The sequence below is a fragment of the Eptatretus burgeri genome, chromosome 3, assembly GCF_056783735.1.
Source record: "Eptatretus burgeri isolate ZD-2024b chromosome 3, Ebu_testis_v1, whole genome shotgun sequence".
Taxonomy (NCBI): Eukaryota; Metazoa; Chordata; class Myxini; order Myxiniformes; family Myxinidae; genus Eptatretus; species Eptatretus burgeri.
Window position 1 is genome coordinate 49,129,089 of NC_140963.1, and position 15,653 is coordinate 49,144,741.

Consider the following 15,653-nt stretch of genomic DNA (forward strand, 5'->3'; position numbering starts at 1 on the left):
TGCCACCGAAAGTGAAAGAACTTATGTTTTCACCCCTTTGTGTCTGTCTGTTTGTGTATCGGATATCTCAAAAAGTTGCAGACAAATCTGGATGAAATTTTGTGGACAGGTTCGGTGTGTGACAAGAACGAACCAATTAGATTTTGGTGAAGATCCGGATCCAGCTAACAGAATATTTAAAGTTATTCTTCACCATTGAAAGATAGGGCCAAAAACGATATACAGCATGATATCTCAAAAAAGTTGTGGACGGATTCGAAAGAAACTTGTGGACACGTTGGGTGTGTGACCACAACAAATTGATTTGATTTTGGTGAAGATCCGAATCTGGATCTGGATACGAGAAATTTTTTTTTAAAGTGATTCTTCACCATTGAGAGGTCAGGCCAAAACCGATATAGTACTGCATAGCACGATATTTCAAAAATGTATTGGGCCCGAAATGTTCTCGTGGATCAGGCATTACGTGGCAGAGGTATGAGCTCTACCGAGTGCCCTTCTCGTTCCAAATCAAATTAGGTACAGTACATTTGCAAGTAAACAGTTAAAGTTTTATTTTCTGCTTGTATAAATGGTCATTGGCTTACTAAACGCGCAGTTGGTGTGACTGTCTGGTTCACCTCTTCATAGCCTTCAGTGAGGAAAACTCGTCTATCACAGCTTCGAAGTCTTCTCCCCTCTGTGAAGTGCCACATCTTCACATGCCTCCAGTGTGAACACAGCCTCCAAAGATGGAAAGAAACAGAGGAATCTCCTCAAACACTGGGTTAACTCCCCAGCTGGCGCAGATCCGTGGCAAGATAGGACGATTTAGATATTTGTATTACTGCATTGTTCAGGCAATAAAGGACCTCAGAGACAGTAACATTCCTCTTGAAATGAACATCGTTTCATTGATTTACAAAGGATAAAGACATAAGGGATAAGGCAATAATTTATTGGCTGCTCTTAGAGCACCCTTATTCTGGACATTTCCATGTCTGTCTGTCCATGAAACTTTGGTCAAGCCTCGGGGCTAAACCACTTAACCGATTCCAATGAAATTTGGTAGGTAGGACCAATATTTCTGGGAATCATGTGCTTTCGAATATATGACCCCGGGCCCTAGCAACGGCCCTTTAAAGTGGTCAAAAAAATCAAAATAAAAAATCGAAAAATCGAAGCTTAGTGTTCTGTGCACAATCTATCTCGCTCCCTTCATGCCAATTTGCAGCCCGAACAAAAAATATTTGTAGGAGATAGGTTTTGGGCGAGTACATGTTGAACATTTCAGAAACGGTTAATTGCGAATATCTCTAAGAGAAAGAGTCTGATTTTGATGAAACTTGGGTGAAATGTGTACAACGTGGCGAGCATGTACACAAAAATGAACGGTTGCTATGCACATCTCTGTTGCTCAGCAACAGCTAAAATACTTTATCGTACATCGTACACTTATTGTGGACTGCACAAAAAAAATCAATACCTCCGAAACTGGACCTCCGAGGGACCTGTTTTTTATGTGCCCAAGGAGAATGTCTTACAGCATCATATTATATACAAAAATAAAATCTTTAGCGAATAGATAAATGGAATTACCAGGGCTGCCATTTGTTAGAGTCTCTTTGGAAACGCCTGAAATTTCACAAGGCGGGTTTCTGGGTGCAAACTAAGAGGGCTGTGATAATCATATTTATTGTGCTAAATTGATTGATAGCATGTACATGAATATCGGCTTGTCAGCCTGATGTTGGCGCAGTGGTTAGGGCAGCGGCTTGGAATCCAAAAGGTCCTGAGTTCAAGCCCCGTTGGGCCACTGAATAAATACACCAGGGGGTTGACTCAGCCTGTCATCCTTCCGAGGTCGGCGAAATGAGTACCAGTGTACTGGGCCGGTGTATACCCCGGTTAAAATAGGTGTACCATATCCCTGTGTCGTAAGAGGCGACCAGGGTTGCGTCAGGAAGGGCATCCGGCGTAAAACATGTGCCAAATCACTATGTGGATCATACGGATGATCCGCTGTGGCGACCCCTAACGGGAGCAGCCGAAAGAAGAAGAAGACATGAATATCGGCTTGTCGCATCGGCCAGCTTTCCATCTGGAGCGAGCAGCCATGTCGCCTACCGGCTTGTTATTGTTAATTATTGTTTATGAATTAAATATTTAAAAAAATAACATCAACAAACATCAAGAGTTTGCTCAACTTTTATTCAGTGCTCTGAAAAATAATGGAACATGATAACACTGGTCAAACGTATATACAAAATGGAACAAACATGGCCAAAACAATGTCTCTGCTAATCTTGAGAAGTACACAACTGTCACTGTCACTGTATCTAGTTGTTCTTCTCTGGTGGTGGAGGTGTTTTCAGCTCCCCAGACGGGGTGCTTGCAGCAATAGGATCGCTGGACAGGTTGAGCATTCTTGAGAGTCCAGAGATGTTAAACATACTCTGACTGCTATTGTCAAAAGCGCTTGGGCTCTGGTTCAGTACCTGGTCAGCCGAGCCTATAGCAGCAGATGCAGAGGCAGAGCTTGGCTGCTGCGTAATCAGAGGAGGAGTAAGCTGGAACCCATGTTGAGGGGGAGGAGGCATCATCCGCTGGCACTGTGGCTGCTGTTGTTGGTACTGTGGCTGCAGTGGCTGCTGCATGTATGGGTCCACATAGACAGTTGTCTGTGAGCCCCAGGCTGACGCAGCCGGTGCCTTGTGTCTCCACATGTGGCGAGGTGGCTGGTACGTAGCTGGTGCTATACTTGTTCGCACGGAAACAGGAGCAGGGACGGTGTGGACTATGGGAGGTTCTTCCTCATCACTCTCCTCATCTAACAGTTCACTGAGAATTGGGGTGAAGCGTGACCTTGCCTTCCGGAACTTGCGCTTGGACATGCTGAGCAGGCTGTCACGCATGTAGTTGGCGAAGGCTACGGTGGCTGTGATGGGCTGAGGCTGTGCGAGAACTTTTAGGAGCTCCCCAGACTCGTGCACCCTCTTCTGGAGTGACTGCAGCAACTGGTCATCGTCGTGGCCACGCTTCCCCTTGCCCTGTGAGGATGAATAGGGGACGGGGGAGGGCGTGCTGTCGTCATCAACCATGAGCTCTGCACAGGCAGCCTCAGCAACCTCGAGGTCCCCGCTGTGTGCTGCAATGGTTTCCTTAACCTGCAATTATGACAATTGATTCGTAAATTACAAGGCAAAAATAAGAGGCAAATTCAATGATTTGTAGTAATCAATGAATAATTTGCTTAGAGATCTGTAGTACAGTAAAACTAATATAAATAAATATTAGTATTGATATTAATGTGTTTATATTTACACTATTGACGGGCTTGGCACGATGGCGGACCACAGTCTTGAGTAAGCCGAAGTTTGCCTTCACCCACTGCCCCCTCTCTGTCATTTCCGGGGCACCGTCACCGCTCTTGTTCTTGTCGAGACGGGTGTGGGTGTCCCGCAGGGACTTGAACCACCCTTGAAGGTGCTCGACAGACTTCCCCATGGCGTTGCCTTGATCCTCCCAGAGCTTTGCCTTCTTGTCCACCCTCCGGTAGTCCGTCTTCTTGATGTCCCAGATGATGGCGTTCTCACGAAGGAAATCACACATGAGCTGCTCCTCTTGGAAACCAAGACAAAACTGTGTCTTCTTGGCCCTCTTCTTCGCAAGGGTTGGCTGAGAGGAGGTGGAGGCCACGCACGCAGCTATCGATGCCACCGACGATGCCCGAGAGGCGTTGACATCCTCTCCGTCAGAGGGTGAGCGTGATGGGGAGGGTTTTGGTGATGATGGATCCTCCTTGCGTCTGTATCCACGGCCACGGCCACGGCCAGGAGACTTCTTGGCAGCATTCTTCGAAGTTTTCTTCGGCATGACGATGATGTTGACACTTCGATGTCAAGCTTGGTTATGATTAAAATCGTCGAGCGGCAGCGTCTATTTTAAATAGTCGAGTGGCACCAATTTAAATTGTTGAGTGGCAGCGATTTAAATCGTTGAGCGGCAGCCTATGAATAGCCTACGTCACGTGATCATCGACGATACGCTGCCGCATGCTATGCATACGTTAGACTATCGTTGGGCATACGTTGTGAACGCCGACAACACGCTAAGCATTCGTTGGTATAAGTTATCTATAATTTATCGAAACGTTCTGTGTACGTTACTAATACGTTATGCATTTGATAACTCGATATAAATATGCCAAAAACTTAAAAAAGCATCAATAGTTCAGCGTAGAAAAACATTTTAAAAAAAGCCGAATAAAACTTCGAAGAATGCTGCAAAGAAGTCTCCTGGCCGTGGCCGTGTATGCGGACGCAAGGAGGATTCATCATCACCCACAGCCTCCCCATCACACTCACCTATGACGACTGACATGGACCTACTAGTACTACGACTACTACTACTACTACTATTACTACTAATGACACGCTCACCTACTACTACTACTGATACTACTGACATGGACATGTACTCACCATGGAGTCTGAAACACTGATGGGTTCCTCCTGTGAAGCCCATTTTTATATACCAATTCCCCTAAACGCTGCCAATACGCCATTATACGGTAGCTGTAAGTTAGAAACACGTTCAGTAAGTTCTGTGGTCGTCCGGAAGACGTCAATCAAATACGTCTACATACGTCAATGTGCGTTGGAGATACCTTACACATAGGTTCACAGCACGTTACTCATAGGTTAGAAATAAGTTTCGGTTACGCTAAACATTACCTCGACATGTTTCGACTTAGGAGTAACTTACAAGTTCAAGTAACGTGTGTCGACGTGTGTCAACGATCGCATAATGTGCCTACAACTTATGGCCAGCGTATGCGCAACGTGTGCGTCATACGCTGGCATACGTCGAAAAATTTTGAGCATGCTTAAAATTTGTCGACGTGCTCGGCGTACTACGACGTATGCCAGCGTGCTTCAGCGTGCTCTTAACGTATACAAACTTACCCATGATGTATTCGAAGTGTGCCAGCATATTTGGCAAATTTTTCATACGTCGGCATACGCTGGCTAAAACGTCAAGGTGTGACAGGGCATTATGGTGATGTTGACACTTCGATGTCTCGTGCGGTTATGATTTGAATCGTCAAGTGGCAGCCTTTTAATAGGCTACGCCACGTGATCGTCGGCGATAGCCGCCACGCGTTATGCATACGTAAGACAATTGTTGGGCATAGGTTGTGAACGCCGACAAAACGCTAAGCATTCGTTGGTATAAGTTATCTACAAGTTATCAAAACGTTCTGTGTAAGTTACCAATATGTTATCCATATGTCCAACTCGTTATGAATACGCCAAAAACTGGAAAAAAACAGCAATAGTTCAGCGTACGCCAGCGTTTTACGTACATTTTGAAACGTTGCCATATGCTGGCTAAAATGTCAAGGTGTGACAGTGGTTTCAGCTAGGGAACCACAGACTACAGGTTTCGATGGGGTCGCAACCGAAATATGCCTTAAACAACATGCAGACAAAGACAGACAGACAGACAGCATGCATGCAAGACAAGACAGAGTACTTGGTGATGTCTCATGGACGAGAGGACAGTGTCAAAAGCACGAATGTCGCTCGCAACAGGCGGATGTCCACAAATTCGAACTCCCAGCTCGAATGCGCCGCGTGGCAAGATGGCGGCGCCGTACTCTTCCTTCTCAAGGCACCGCGTGCGCATGCCCTCCTCAGCACGTTCCGGCCCCACGCAATGTCGACGATGGGCCTCAGCCGATCTCTCTCAAGGTCCAGCATACAAATCCAGGCCTGGCCTGTTCACCAGACAAGGCCCAAATCGAGGTGCTGGGCTCTGGCAAGCAGAACCTCGAGCCGTTGGTGTGAGCAGGGACCGTCAGAGGCTTCCGCATCTCCTCTCCTGCCTTCCCGGCTCGAAGCCCGACTTCCCAACTCCGTCCTCTCAGTTTCTCTCTCTCTGTCAAATCACCATTTCTTTCCTTAGAGTCAGTCGCCGATTCGACGTGCAGGCAGCCTCTCTTACGTTCGCTCACTTAGAAGCCCCTGCTCATCCAGCAGATCGTGACTCGACACTCGTCGTTTCCATGTTGCCTTCCCTGCCTTTCTTTCGACTCGTTCCTCACGAAAAACAGACACAGCTGTCCCATGTACAGCCGATCGGCGCCACCACGGCGCTCACAGTTTCACCACACTTTCTTTTCGTTCGCTCCTTCGACACACGAGCCCGCCTCTCTCGGTGAAGCCGACAAACTCCTCCCCTTCGCATCACTTCCTCTTTTTGGCCACACCCTCTCAGCCGACTGGGCGGGGCCTATCGTCCGTGATGGCGAAGAAGAAGAGGGAGTTCTCGTTCCACCACCACCGCACAACAAGAATACAGCCTCTTACACCTCCCGACACACATGTAACATCAATTTCACCAAACAACCTAACGATACATGCATTTAATGGGGGATCTGAGCTAATCCTATATTTAGTCGTCCAATAAGGGCCATTTCCGTAACAATATACATATATATATATATATATATATATATATATATATATATATATATATATATATATATATATATATATAGGCCTATATAATAAGGGCCATAGGCTCCCGAGCCTCCATCTGGGGCAGCCCACGGCAATGGCCCTATCCAATGTACAGCACAGATCTCCCATTTACTCTAACCCACAACATGGGAAGCACTTAACTCCAAAAATCAGTGTCACAGTAAGATTGGCATGTCCCTATCCTAGTGTGTCGGCTCTCCAATCTAACAAACAAATTCACACTCTATGCACACGACTTAACATTCTAATTATGGATTTGAATGGGAGGACATTCAATTTTACTTTAAACACCAATATTGGCATCGGAGCAGAACATTCAAAGGTTCAAAGTTCTTTCACGTGTTCACTCCTTCATGCCCCCTCCCGGCAGTATCGTCCATTCACCCCTGAGGGTTTCCTCACTTCGTGGCCTTATTGGCTTCTCACCAGGTGAGTTCAGTCAGCCCAGTGGCCTAATCTCACAAAGAGTTCTTCGGCCCACTGAGCCCACAAAATGGCATGCATCTTCGGCCGCAAAGGCCCACAGAATGGCATGAATCTTCGGCCGCAACGGCCCACAAAAGCACTTTGACCTCAATGGCCAACAAAAATGCTTTGGCCCATGTGGCCTACTCACAAGCAGCAGCAGGCAACAAGCCCTGCATTGGACAGCAGGTGACACAGCAATGGTGGCACGGTGATATCGATGGTAAACAAATGCAGTTTGGAGGTGTTCTTGAGGACGCAAATGGGTGTGATGACCTCAGACCAGGTGAGATGGAGTGTACCCTTAACCTTCCTTGCCTGACTTGCTTCGACTTATTTTGGTTAAGTTCTCTTTTTTTTTTTCTTTTTTTTTCCTTTACAGACAGGATTGTGTGTTTCTTACTCAACTGTTATCTTCGTGGATGTGTGCTCATGACATACTGGTGGCCTCTCTGGCACTCGGAGAGGGTGACCGAGCCTGGCCCTTGTTAACAAATTCTCCCATGAACACTACTCGTACCAGGTGTCACACATGAATGGTGCGGAGGAGAGGCCATCGAACCTAACCATTTACTTTTAGCTCCAGACAATGCAACAAACCCTGCTATGGCTAGAATGATCCTCATGACCCATTTTTTCCCGACCTGGCACACTGTTCCATTCTATTAAACCTGGGCAAGGCCCTTATTTGTCTTTTTCCATTCGGTGGTGCCAGGCATAACTCGCTGGCTGGGGGGTGTGACAACTACTAGGCCTCTTTGCCTGCTTCCAATCGGGGGTGGAGGACACTCAGCGACCTCGGGGTTCACCTGAGCGTGTTTTTGGCGCTCCAAAATGAAGGGATGGTTCTCTCTAGCCCCCATACTGTGCCCTTATAGCACCTATACTGTGCTCTCGTAGCTCCTACACTGTGCTCTCCTGGCACTGAACCCTACGGTCCTCTCCTGGCACCTCTGACAGCCTTCACCTGCCAGGAACCCCCAAAGCCCTGCTGCCCTATTTCCCGACTCACCAACTTCCCATACCATGTCACACTACCAACCAGTATCCCCATACCTTGGCCAGCACCTCCCCCTCACAGTCCGCCTGCACAATGGAACAGCAACCAGAATCCATGTCAAATCCTCTAAGTCCCCCTAACCTACACTAACTTGATGAAGACACTGCTACCGACAGGGTACGTTGTTCGCACTCACTCTCCTCATACGTACAACCATGCCAATCACCCAAACTCTTTAGTCATTCATTCCAGTGCCGCACACCCCGTCCACAACAACATCCAACACCTTTCACTTTTACGTGAAAAGAAAAACACACCAGTCCCTCGGATCCCACTTGTTCATCAAATTTAACTGGTACACTTTTTCATCAAACCCCAATTAATTTGTCACTACGTCCGTCGTCCGTTGGCCTCCTCCACACTGCCCTAATCGTTTATTTCCAACAATTTAAACGAAACATCAAAATCTCTTCACCAGTCCCATGGAACCTCTGCATGGTTCTAACTAGGCATTTCAATCCTTCCTCAAACAAGCCACTCTTTGTCATCCACTTGCCTCAGGTGTGTTTAATGCTCTGCCTGTAATGTCTCCACCGCTTTAAAAAAAAATAATAATCACCCAAATCCACTCGTGCCACTCTTATGCTTTCTGTCATCTCTCAATTTGCCATCACTTTCGGTACAACTCTCAATCAAGATTTTCACATCCCCATATGGCCTGCTTCTTTGGCTCATTGGAAGGGGAGTGAAGGAACGAATCCCTCATTACCCATTACATGACCCCGCCGCCTTTCCGCCATGGCTCAAAGGGGTCACGCCTCAATGGGGGTTGTGATCCACCCCCTCCTTTTCTCCAGGGTTCGCGGAAGTCAGGCAAACCCCAATCGGTGGAATGGCCTCCCCCTCTTCTCCAGGGTTCACGGAAATCAGGTAAACCCCAATCGGTGGAATAGCCTCCCCCTCTTCTCCAGGTTCACGGAAATCAGGTAAACCCCAATCGGGGAAGCGGACTCCCCCTCTTCTCCAGAACTCCCTGAAGACAGCCAAACCCCTCGTGTGCTCAGAAAGGTTCGAAGACCAAGTGACACACGCCAGTGCCACCTGCCACTCATCTGTGCTCTACTCCAAAGTTCCTGTGAGGCCAATAGAGAAATTAAAATCCAATTTCTAAAGTCTGCTCCTGGATGCAGCACCTCCAACTCTGTAAGAACCCCTGCGGGGATGTCCATTATGATTTCCGTCCCCTGGCTCAAATTCTGTCCTGGTGGCATTTCTATTTCCCCTTGCACCTCAAACCTATTTCCCATGTCACCACTCATTCCATGCTCAGCACTCTCACACATAGCAGGCTGCACACATTCCAAGGTAATGTTTTGACATTCCACACCTTCAACCTTGCCTGTGAACTGACAAACTGCCTCGCACTCCAGGGCTACATTCTCAACTGCCACGTGAGTACCCACACACGTTTTGGCCTCGGCAGCACATACCGGTGCTGTAGTCTGGACTGTGGGCTCACAGCATTCGTTCACAGGCACTCTACACACATTTAGGGGGCACGCATACGTGCACCCCATCGGACAGAGTCTCTTCTTTAACGTAAAATTCAATTTCTACCTTAAGCTCATCGTCCACACCATATATGCATGTACCCATGTACCTGCTTAGTTCCAGAGTCACCTCGGTCCGGTCGCTTCTCTCCAGCAGGTTACTCATCATCGGTTCACCACATTCCTCTGGGGCTGTCAGTTCCACATGCTGGACCTGCTCAAAATGTGTTTCATTCGTCAACAACCCCGCATGCTCCCTCAATGTCTCCTTCACCAGGGTTTGCTCTAATCAGGGTGTCATCCGACGAGTGATGTCAATCAAGTTCCGCACCACTAACATTACTCCCTGTGGTGATGTCACATCCCATATTATTGTGCTGTTCTACTTCCTGAATCCATTTTCTTTTCCATTTGAGTCGTTCTTCCTCTCCGAGCCTTTTTAGTTGTTCGTTATCTTTCCTGAGTTTTTCCATCTCCGTGGACTCCCACCTTGCTCTCTCCTTGAGTTGGTCAGTTTCAAATTCGTTTTCTTTTTGTTTTCTACCCCACTGTCTCTCATGTTCTTCATTCTCCAATCTCATTGTTTCCTTCAATTTGTTGATTTACTTTTCCTGTTTCATTCCTTGTTCTTTTTTATTCTTATCCCACTGTCTCTCTTGTTCTTCCTTCTCCAATCTCGTCGTTTCCCTCAATTTATTGATTTCCCTTTCCCGCCTTAATCGTTGTTCTTCCAACATCTCCGCGTACTCCAACCTTGCTTTCTCCTTTAGTTGTTCTTGTCCTTTTTGTTTCCTCTCCCACTGTCTCTCATGTTCTTCCTTCTCCAATCTCGTCGCTTCTTTCACTTGGTTGATTTCCTTTTCCTGTCTCATTCGTTGTTCCTTCGCTATCTCCACGAACTCCAACCTTGCTTTCTCCTTTAGTTGTTCTTGTCCTTATTTTTGTTTCCTCTCCCACTGTCTCTCATGTTCTTCCTTCTCCAATCTCATCGTTTCTTTCAATTGGTTGATCTCCCTTTCCTGTTTCATTCGTTGTTCTTTCACTACTCTTTCTTGCATTTCATTCTTTAATCTTGTCGTTTCCTTCAATTGGTTGATTTCCTTTTCCTGTTTCATTCGTTGTTCTTTCACTATCTCCTCGTACTCCAACCTTGCTTTCTCCTTTAGTTGTTCAATTTCAAATCCATGTTCTTTTTGTTTTCTATCCCACTGTCTCTCATGTTCCTCATTCTCCAATCTCATTGTTTCCTTCAATTTATTGATCTCCCTTTCCTGCTTCATTCGTTGTTCTTTCACGACTCTTTCTTGTTTCTTCTCCCACTGTCTCTCATGTTCTTCCTTCTCCAATCTCGTCGTTTTCTTCAATTGGTTAATCTCCCTTTCTTGCTTCATTCATTGTTCTTTCACTACTCTTTCTTGCATCTCATTCTTTAATCTTGCTTTGGCTTCTCGCGGTTCGATCTACACAGTGTGGTTCCTTAACGTGTCATTCTCCGTTCTCTTTCTTTCCTCTCCTAACATCCTCAGCTCGTTTTGTAATTCCGTCTCTTTGTTTTGGTGTTTCTGTAACTCAGAAGTTTTTTTCCATAATTTCTTGCTCATCTCCACATACTCCAACCTTGCTTTCTCCTTTATGTCGTTCATTCTCTTCCCGTATTCCTTGCTCATCTCCACAACTCTTTTGTGTGCTTCCTCCCTCAATTCGTTCACTCTCTTGCCGTATTCCTTGTTCATTTCCAGTTTTGTTTTCCATTCTTCTTCCAATTCCTTCCTTTCCCGAGAATTACTAATTTGCTCTTCCTCTATTCTTTCGTTAAGTTCGCTCTTCTCTTGTTCCAACTCATGGGTACTCCACTCTACTTCCCTCATTTCTCCCTGTAGTTCTTAGAACTGTCTTGACTTTTCCAATAATTCTTCCTTCCTTTGCTCCAGAGATTTCTCTCCTTTTTTATCTTCTGTTCTAGGCTTTCTCTTATCTGATTGCCTGATCTTACCTCTTCCTTCAGTTGTTTCAATTCCAAATCGTGTTCACATTTTTCCTTTTCTAGCTTTTTCCCCCATTCTTCCTCCAAGCTCTTTCTATCCTGGGAGATACCAATCTGCTCTTCCTCTATTCTTTTGTTCAGTTTGCTCTTCTCATATTCCAACTGACGGGTAAACAACACTACTTTATTCTTTTATCCACATTGTTCGTCGACTCTGTTGGCTAAGTCCTCTTTCAGCCACCGAATTCGTTCCCGTACATCGGCCAATTGTTGTAACCCACCGTACACATCCTTTTTCTGAAGCTCGTCTGCTTGCCGTTGTGCCTCGTCCACTTCAATTTGTACCTCCTTTAAATAATTCTCATAACTCCTCACCTCTTCCAAGGAATCCCCCAATCATATCTGAAGCTTGCCAATGTTCGCGTAGTCGTCCTGCCTCACCTGCCATGGCGCATGGCCCATGGCGCATGGTGACCACGTGGTTTGAACCGGTGGCTGGGAGCCTCCGCCTCGTGTTGTGCCATTCGTTGCGCTATTAATAGCCCACTCCCACTTTGTATCGCGCCAAGGTGGAGCCGCGCCGCCATTTTGCAACTCCATTTTCTTTATAATTTCCAAGTTTTTCACCCGATCCGCTCAAACATAAAATCAAATCAAATTTGGACCGTTTTTTTTCCCCCTCGCTTCTCGTAACCAATGTTCGGGGTGCGAAATGCACCACTGGTCCAAATATCCCTCTCGTGACTACCAAACTGTTAAGAATCAGCGACAGAGGGATTCGAGCGGTGGCGGGATTCAAAGTCCGTCACCAGTTAATTTATTAATTTTCTTTATTTTTCCTCTTCGGGCGGATTTATTCCTCGGCGCGTCCACGTGTTAATTCGAAGCAAATTTCATCCGAATCAACCAGATTTATTGGGGAACATCGGGGAACACAACACAAGCAAAACATTCACGACAATGTTTATATTAACAATCTTTAACCCGTTCTTAACCAGGGAACTACGGACTACAGGTTTTGAGGGGGCGCCAACCGAGATATGCCTTCAACAACGTGCAGACAAGACTGAAAAACAGCATGCATGCAGGACAGAGTACTTGGTGATGTTTCATGGATGAGAGGAACGTGTCAAAAGCACGAATGTCGCTCGTAACAAGCGGATGCCCATGGATTCGAGCCCCCAGCTCGAATGCCCCACGTGGCGAAATGGTGTGCCGTATTCTTTCTTCTCAAGGCACCGCGTGCGCACGCCCTCCTCAGCGTGTTCTGGCCCCACGCAATGTCGATGGCACGAGACCGTTAGATCGACGATGTGTTTCAGCTGATTTCTCTCAAGGTCCAGCATACAAATCCAGGCCTGGCCTGTTCACCAGACAAGGCCCAAATCGAGGTGCCGAGCGCCGCAGGCTGGGCCCATGGAATTCCAATATGTCGTCAAGCCTTAAGGTGAGTAGGGACCGTCAGAGGCTCCGTCGTTTCCTCACTTGCCTTCCCGCCTCGAAGCCCGACTTCTCAACTCCATCCTCTCAGTTTCTTTCTCTGCAGAATCACCTTTTCCTTTCCTTCTCGCCTCGAAGCCCAAGCAGGCCTCGAAACCGGCTGCAGTTTTGTACTTCTCCCAAACTGAAACTTTTCACGAGGTCTTCGCTCGCTCGCTTCGACCCCGAGCACGCCTCGAAAACCGACTGTTCGCCCAAACTGAACCACTTGACGAGGTCTTCGTTCGCTCGCTTCGAAGCTACTGCTGACCCAGCAGATCGCAACTCGACACTCGTCGTTTCTCTTTTGCCTTCCCTGCCTTTCTTTCGGCTCGTTCCTCACGAAAAACGGACACAGCTGTCCCGTGTACAGCCGATTGGTGCCACCTCGGCGCTCAGTTTCACCACAGATTTCCTTTCATTCTCGCCTCGAAACCCGAGCACACCTCGAGACCGACTGTTTCCCCCAAACTGAACCTTTTTACGAGGTCTTCGTTCGCTCGCTGCGAGCCACTGGCTCCTCCACCTTTACGAAGCCGACAAACTCCTCCCCTTAGCTCCACCTCCCTCTCCAGGCCACTCTTCCCTCAGCCGACTGGGCGGGGCCTATCATCCAGAGAGGGGAGGAAGAAGAAGCCCTCGGCACACCACAAATGTACAAACAATAAAACATGCATCCTACATCATTCTCCCGACACACATGTAACGTCCATTTTACCGAACAACCAAGCTAAACGTGCATTTAATTGGGGATCTGAGCTAATCCTATATTTAGTAGCCTAATAAGGGCCATTTCCGTAACAATATACATATATATATATATGTATGTATATATATATATATATATATATATATATATATATATATATATATATATATATATATCTCTACATATACGAGTACGTGCCCGTAAAAAAAAAAAAAAAATTATAAATAAATATTCAAACCGCGAGCAACAAACAACAACCACGCAGGCCGTTTCTTCGCTCTCGAGTGCCCGTACGTGCGTGGCCTGGAAGTTCGAATATTTTTGGCAGTTACGATTATTTGCAATTTAGTTTTAATACCCAATTATTCAATTAGCGCCAACGTATTTTACCTTTTCGCAATGTCGTGGCAAGGAAAAACAAAAAGAGAAGAGAGAGAAAAAAAAATTGACTTCCTGGTTCGGAGCACACCAGCACTCTGATGTTACCGAAATTTATACACCGTCTAATATGAAAATGATCATAACTTGGGGCATTGTGTTTATCTATAAATGCGCAAAAGAAATCGAAAAATTATTAGAATACACGAGGTCATCATTATCCGGAAGTCCGTACGTTGTAACCCGTAATGGATCCGGAAGTCCGTACATTGTAACCCGTAATGGCGAACGTGGCTGAGCTTCCCTTTTCCATCGGCCACGCCCACGCAACAACGTGTCCATCATTGGTTTGGTAAATAAATGGCCATAACTTGGGAAGCACTCGTCCGATTAATATCAAACCTTGAAAAGGCACATCCTCAGGTCCCCAGCAATATACCTGGCAAGTTTCAATTTAGATCGGACCAGTGGTTGTCGAGAAACAGCGGTCACAGACACACACACACACACACACACACACACACACACACACACACACACACACACACACACACACACACACACACACACACACACACACTGCTGGAATTATAGATAGATATGTATATATATATACATATATATATATATATATATATATATATATATCTTCTTCTTCTTCTTCTTCTTTCAGCTGCTCCCGTAAGGGGTCGCAACAGCGGATCATCCGTATGATCCGCATAGTGATTTGGCACATGTTTTATGCCGGATGCCCTTCCTGACGCAACCCTGGTCGCCTCTTACGACACAGGGATATGGTACACCTATTTTAACCGGGGTATACACCGGCCCAGTATACTGGTACTCATTTCACCGACCTCGGAAGGATGACAGGCTGAGTCAACCCCCTGGTGTATTAATTCTACTCTCAGGAGAGCCAGAAAACAACATCTTTCTCATTTCAAGTCTGAACTCTCAAACCTCTCTCCCTCCTCAAAATCCTGGTGGCGTTTAATCAAATCTGTTTCTGGTGTATGTTCCCCCTCCATCCCCTCCCTTACCTCAAATGGCCGCACTGCTGATTCCACACATGATAAAGCTGAATGTCTAAACTCGGTGTTTGCAGCTAAATCTTGTGTCCGAAACCCATCACTATCTCTACCCACTTTACCCAGTCGCACCCAACTGTCCCTGGACTCTGCATCTTTTTCTTCTGACAAGGTGGAGAGCTTGCTTTCAAACCTCGAGTCAGATTCTACAACCGGTCCAGACGGCATCAGCCGACGTGTCCTCAAAGACTGCTCTTCTGCTCTTGCTCACCCTCTCTCTGTTCTATTCACCCTCTCATTTGCCCAAGGTCATCTGCCATCTGCTTGGAAATCTGCTAACATCACTGCCCTGCATAAAAAAGGTGCAAAAACAGATCCCTGTAACTACAGACCAATCAGCCTTCTCCCAATCATCAGCAAGGTTATGGAATCCATCATCGCTTCAGACATGAAATCCTTCCTCTTCTCCAATGGCTTGATTTCCAATCATCAATTTGGTTTCAGACAAGGTCACTCTACCCTGGATATGCTGC

The 15,653-nt window shown here is 46.5% G+C and overlaps 2 protein-coding genes and 1 pseudogene across 8 annotated transcripts in view; all 3 read right to left on the minus strand.

The window, feature by feature from the left end:
• Positions 1-15,653, minus strand: part of MYLK (myosin light chain kinase) — a 213,325-nt gene that overhangs the window by 100,492 nt on the left and 97,180 nt on the right. The gene's annotated exons all lie outside the window — the stretch shown is intronic.
• On the minus strand, positions 70-10,482 carry LOC147029836 (uncharacterized). 2 transcript variants are annotated; one of them, XM_085873207.1, is made up of 2 exons: positions 9,653-10,482; positions 70-3,029 (listed from the first exon to the last, which is right to left on the minus strand). In XM_085873207.1, the coding sequence occupies exon 2, from the start codon at positions 2,892-2,894 to the stop codon at positions 2,319-2,321; it is 576 nt and encodes a 191-aa protein (XP_085729333.1). In that variant the 5' UTR covers positions 2,895-3,029; positions 9,653-10,482; the 3' UTR covers positions 70-2,318. The 2 variants fall into 2 exon arrangements, with proteins under 2 accessions (XP_085729333.1, XP_085729332.1); XM_085873206.1 differs by having other exon boundaries at positions 70-3,146.
• On the minus strand, positions 10,932-13,798 carry LOC147029837 (uncharacterized; annotated as a pseudogene).

What these genes read in the sequence shown, in the direction of transcription:
- LOC147029836 (XM_085873206.1), bottom strand. Translation starts at nt 3,080, where the DNA reads ATGGTTGATGACGACAGCACGCCCTCCCCCGTCCCCTATTCATCCTCA.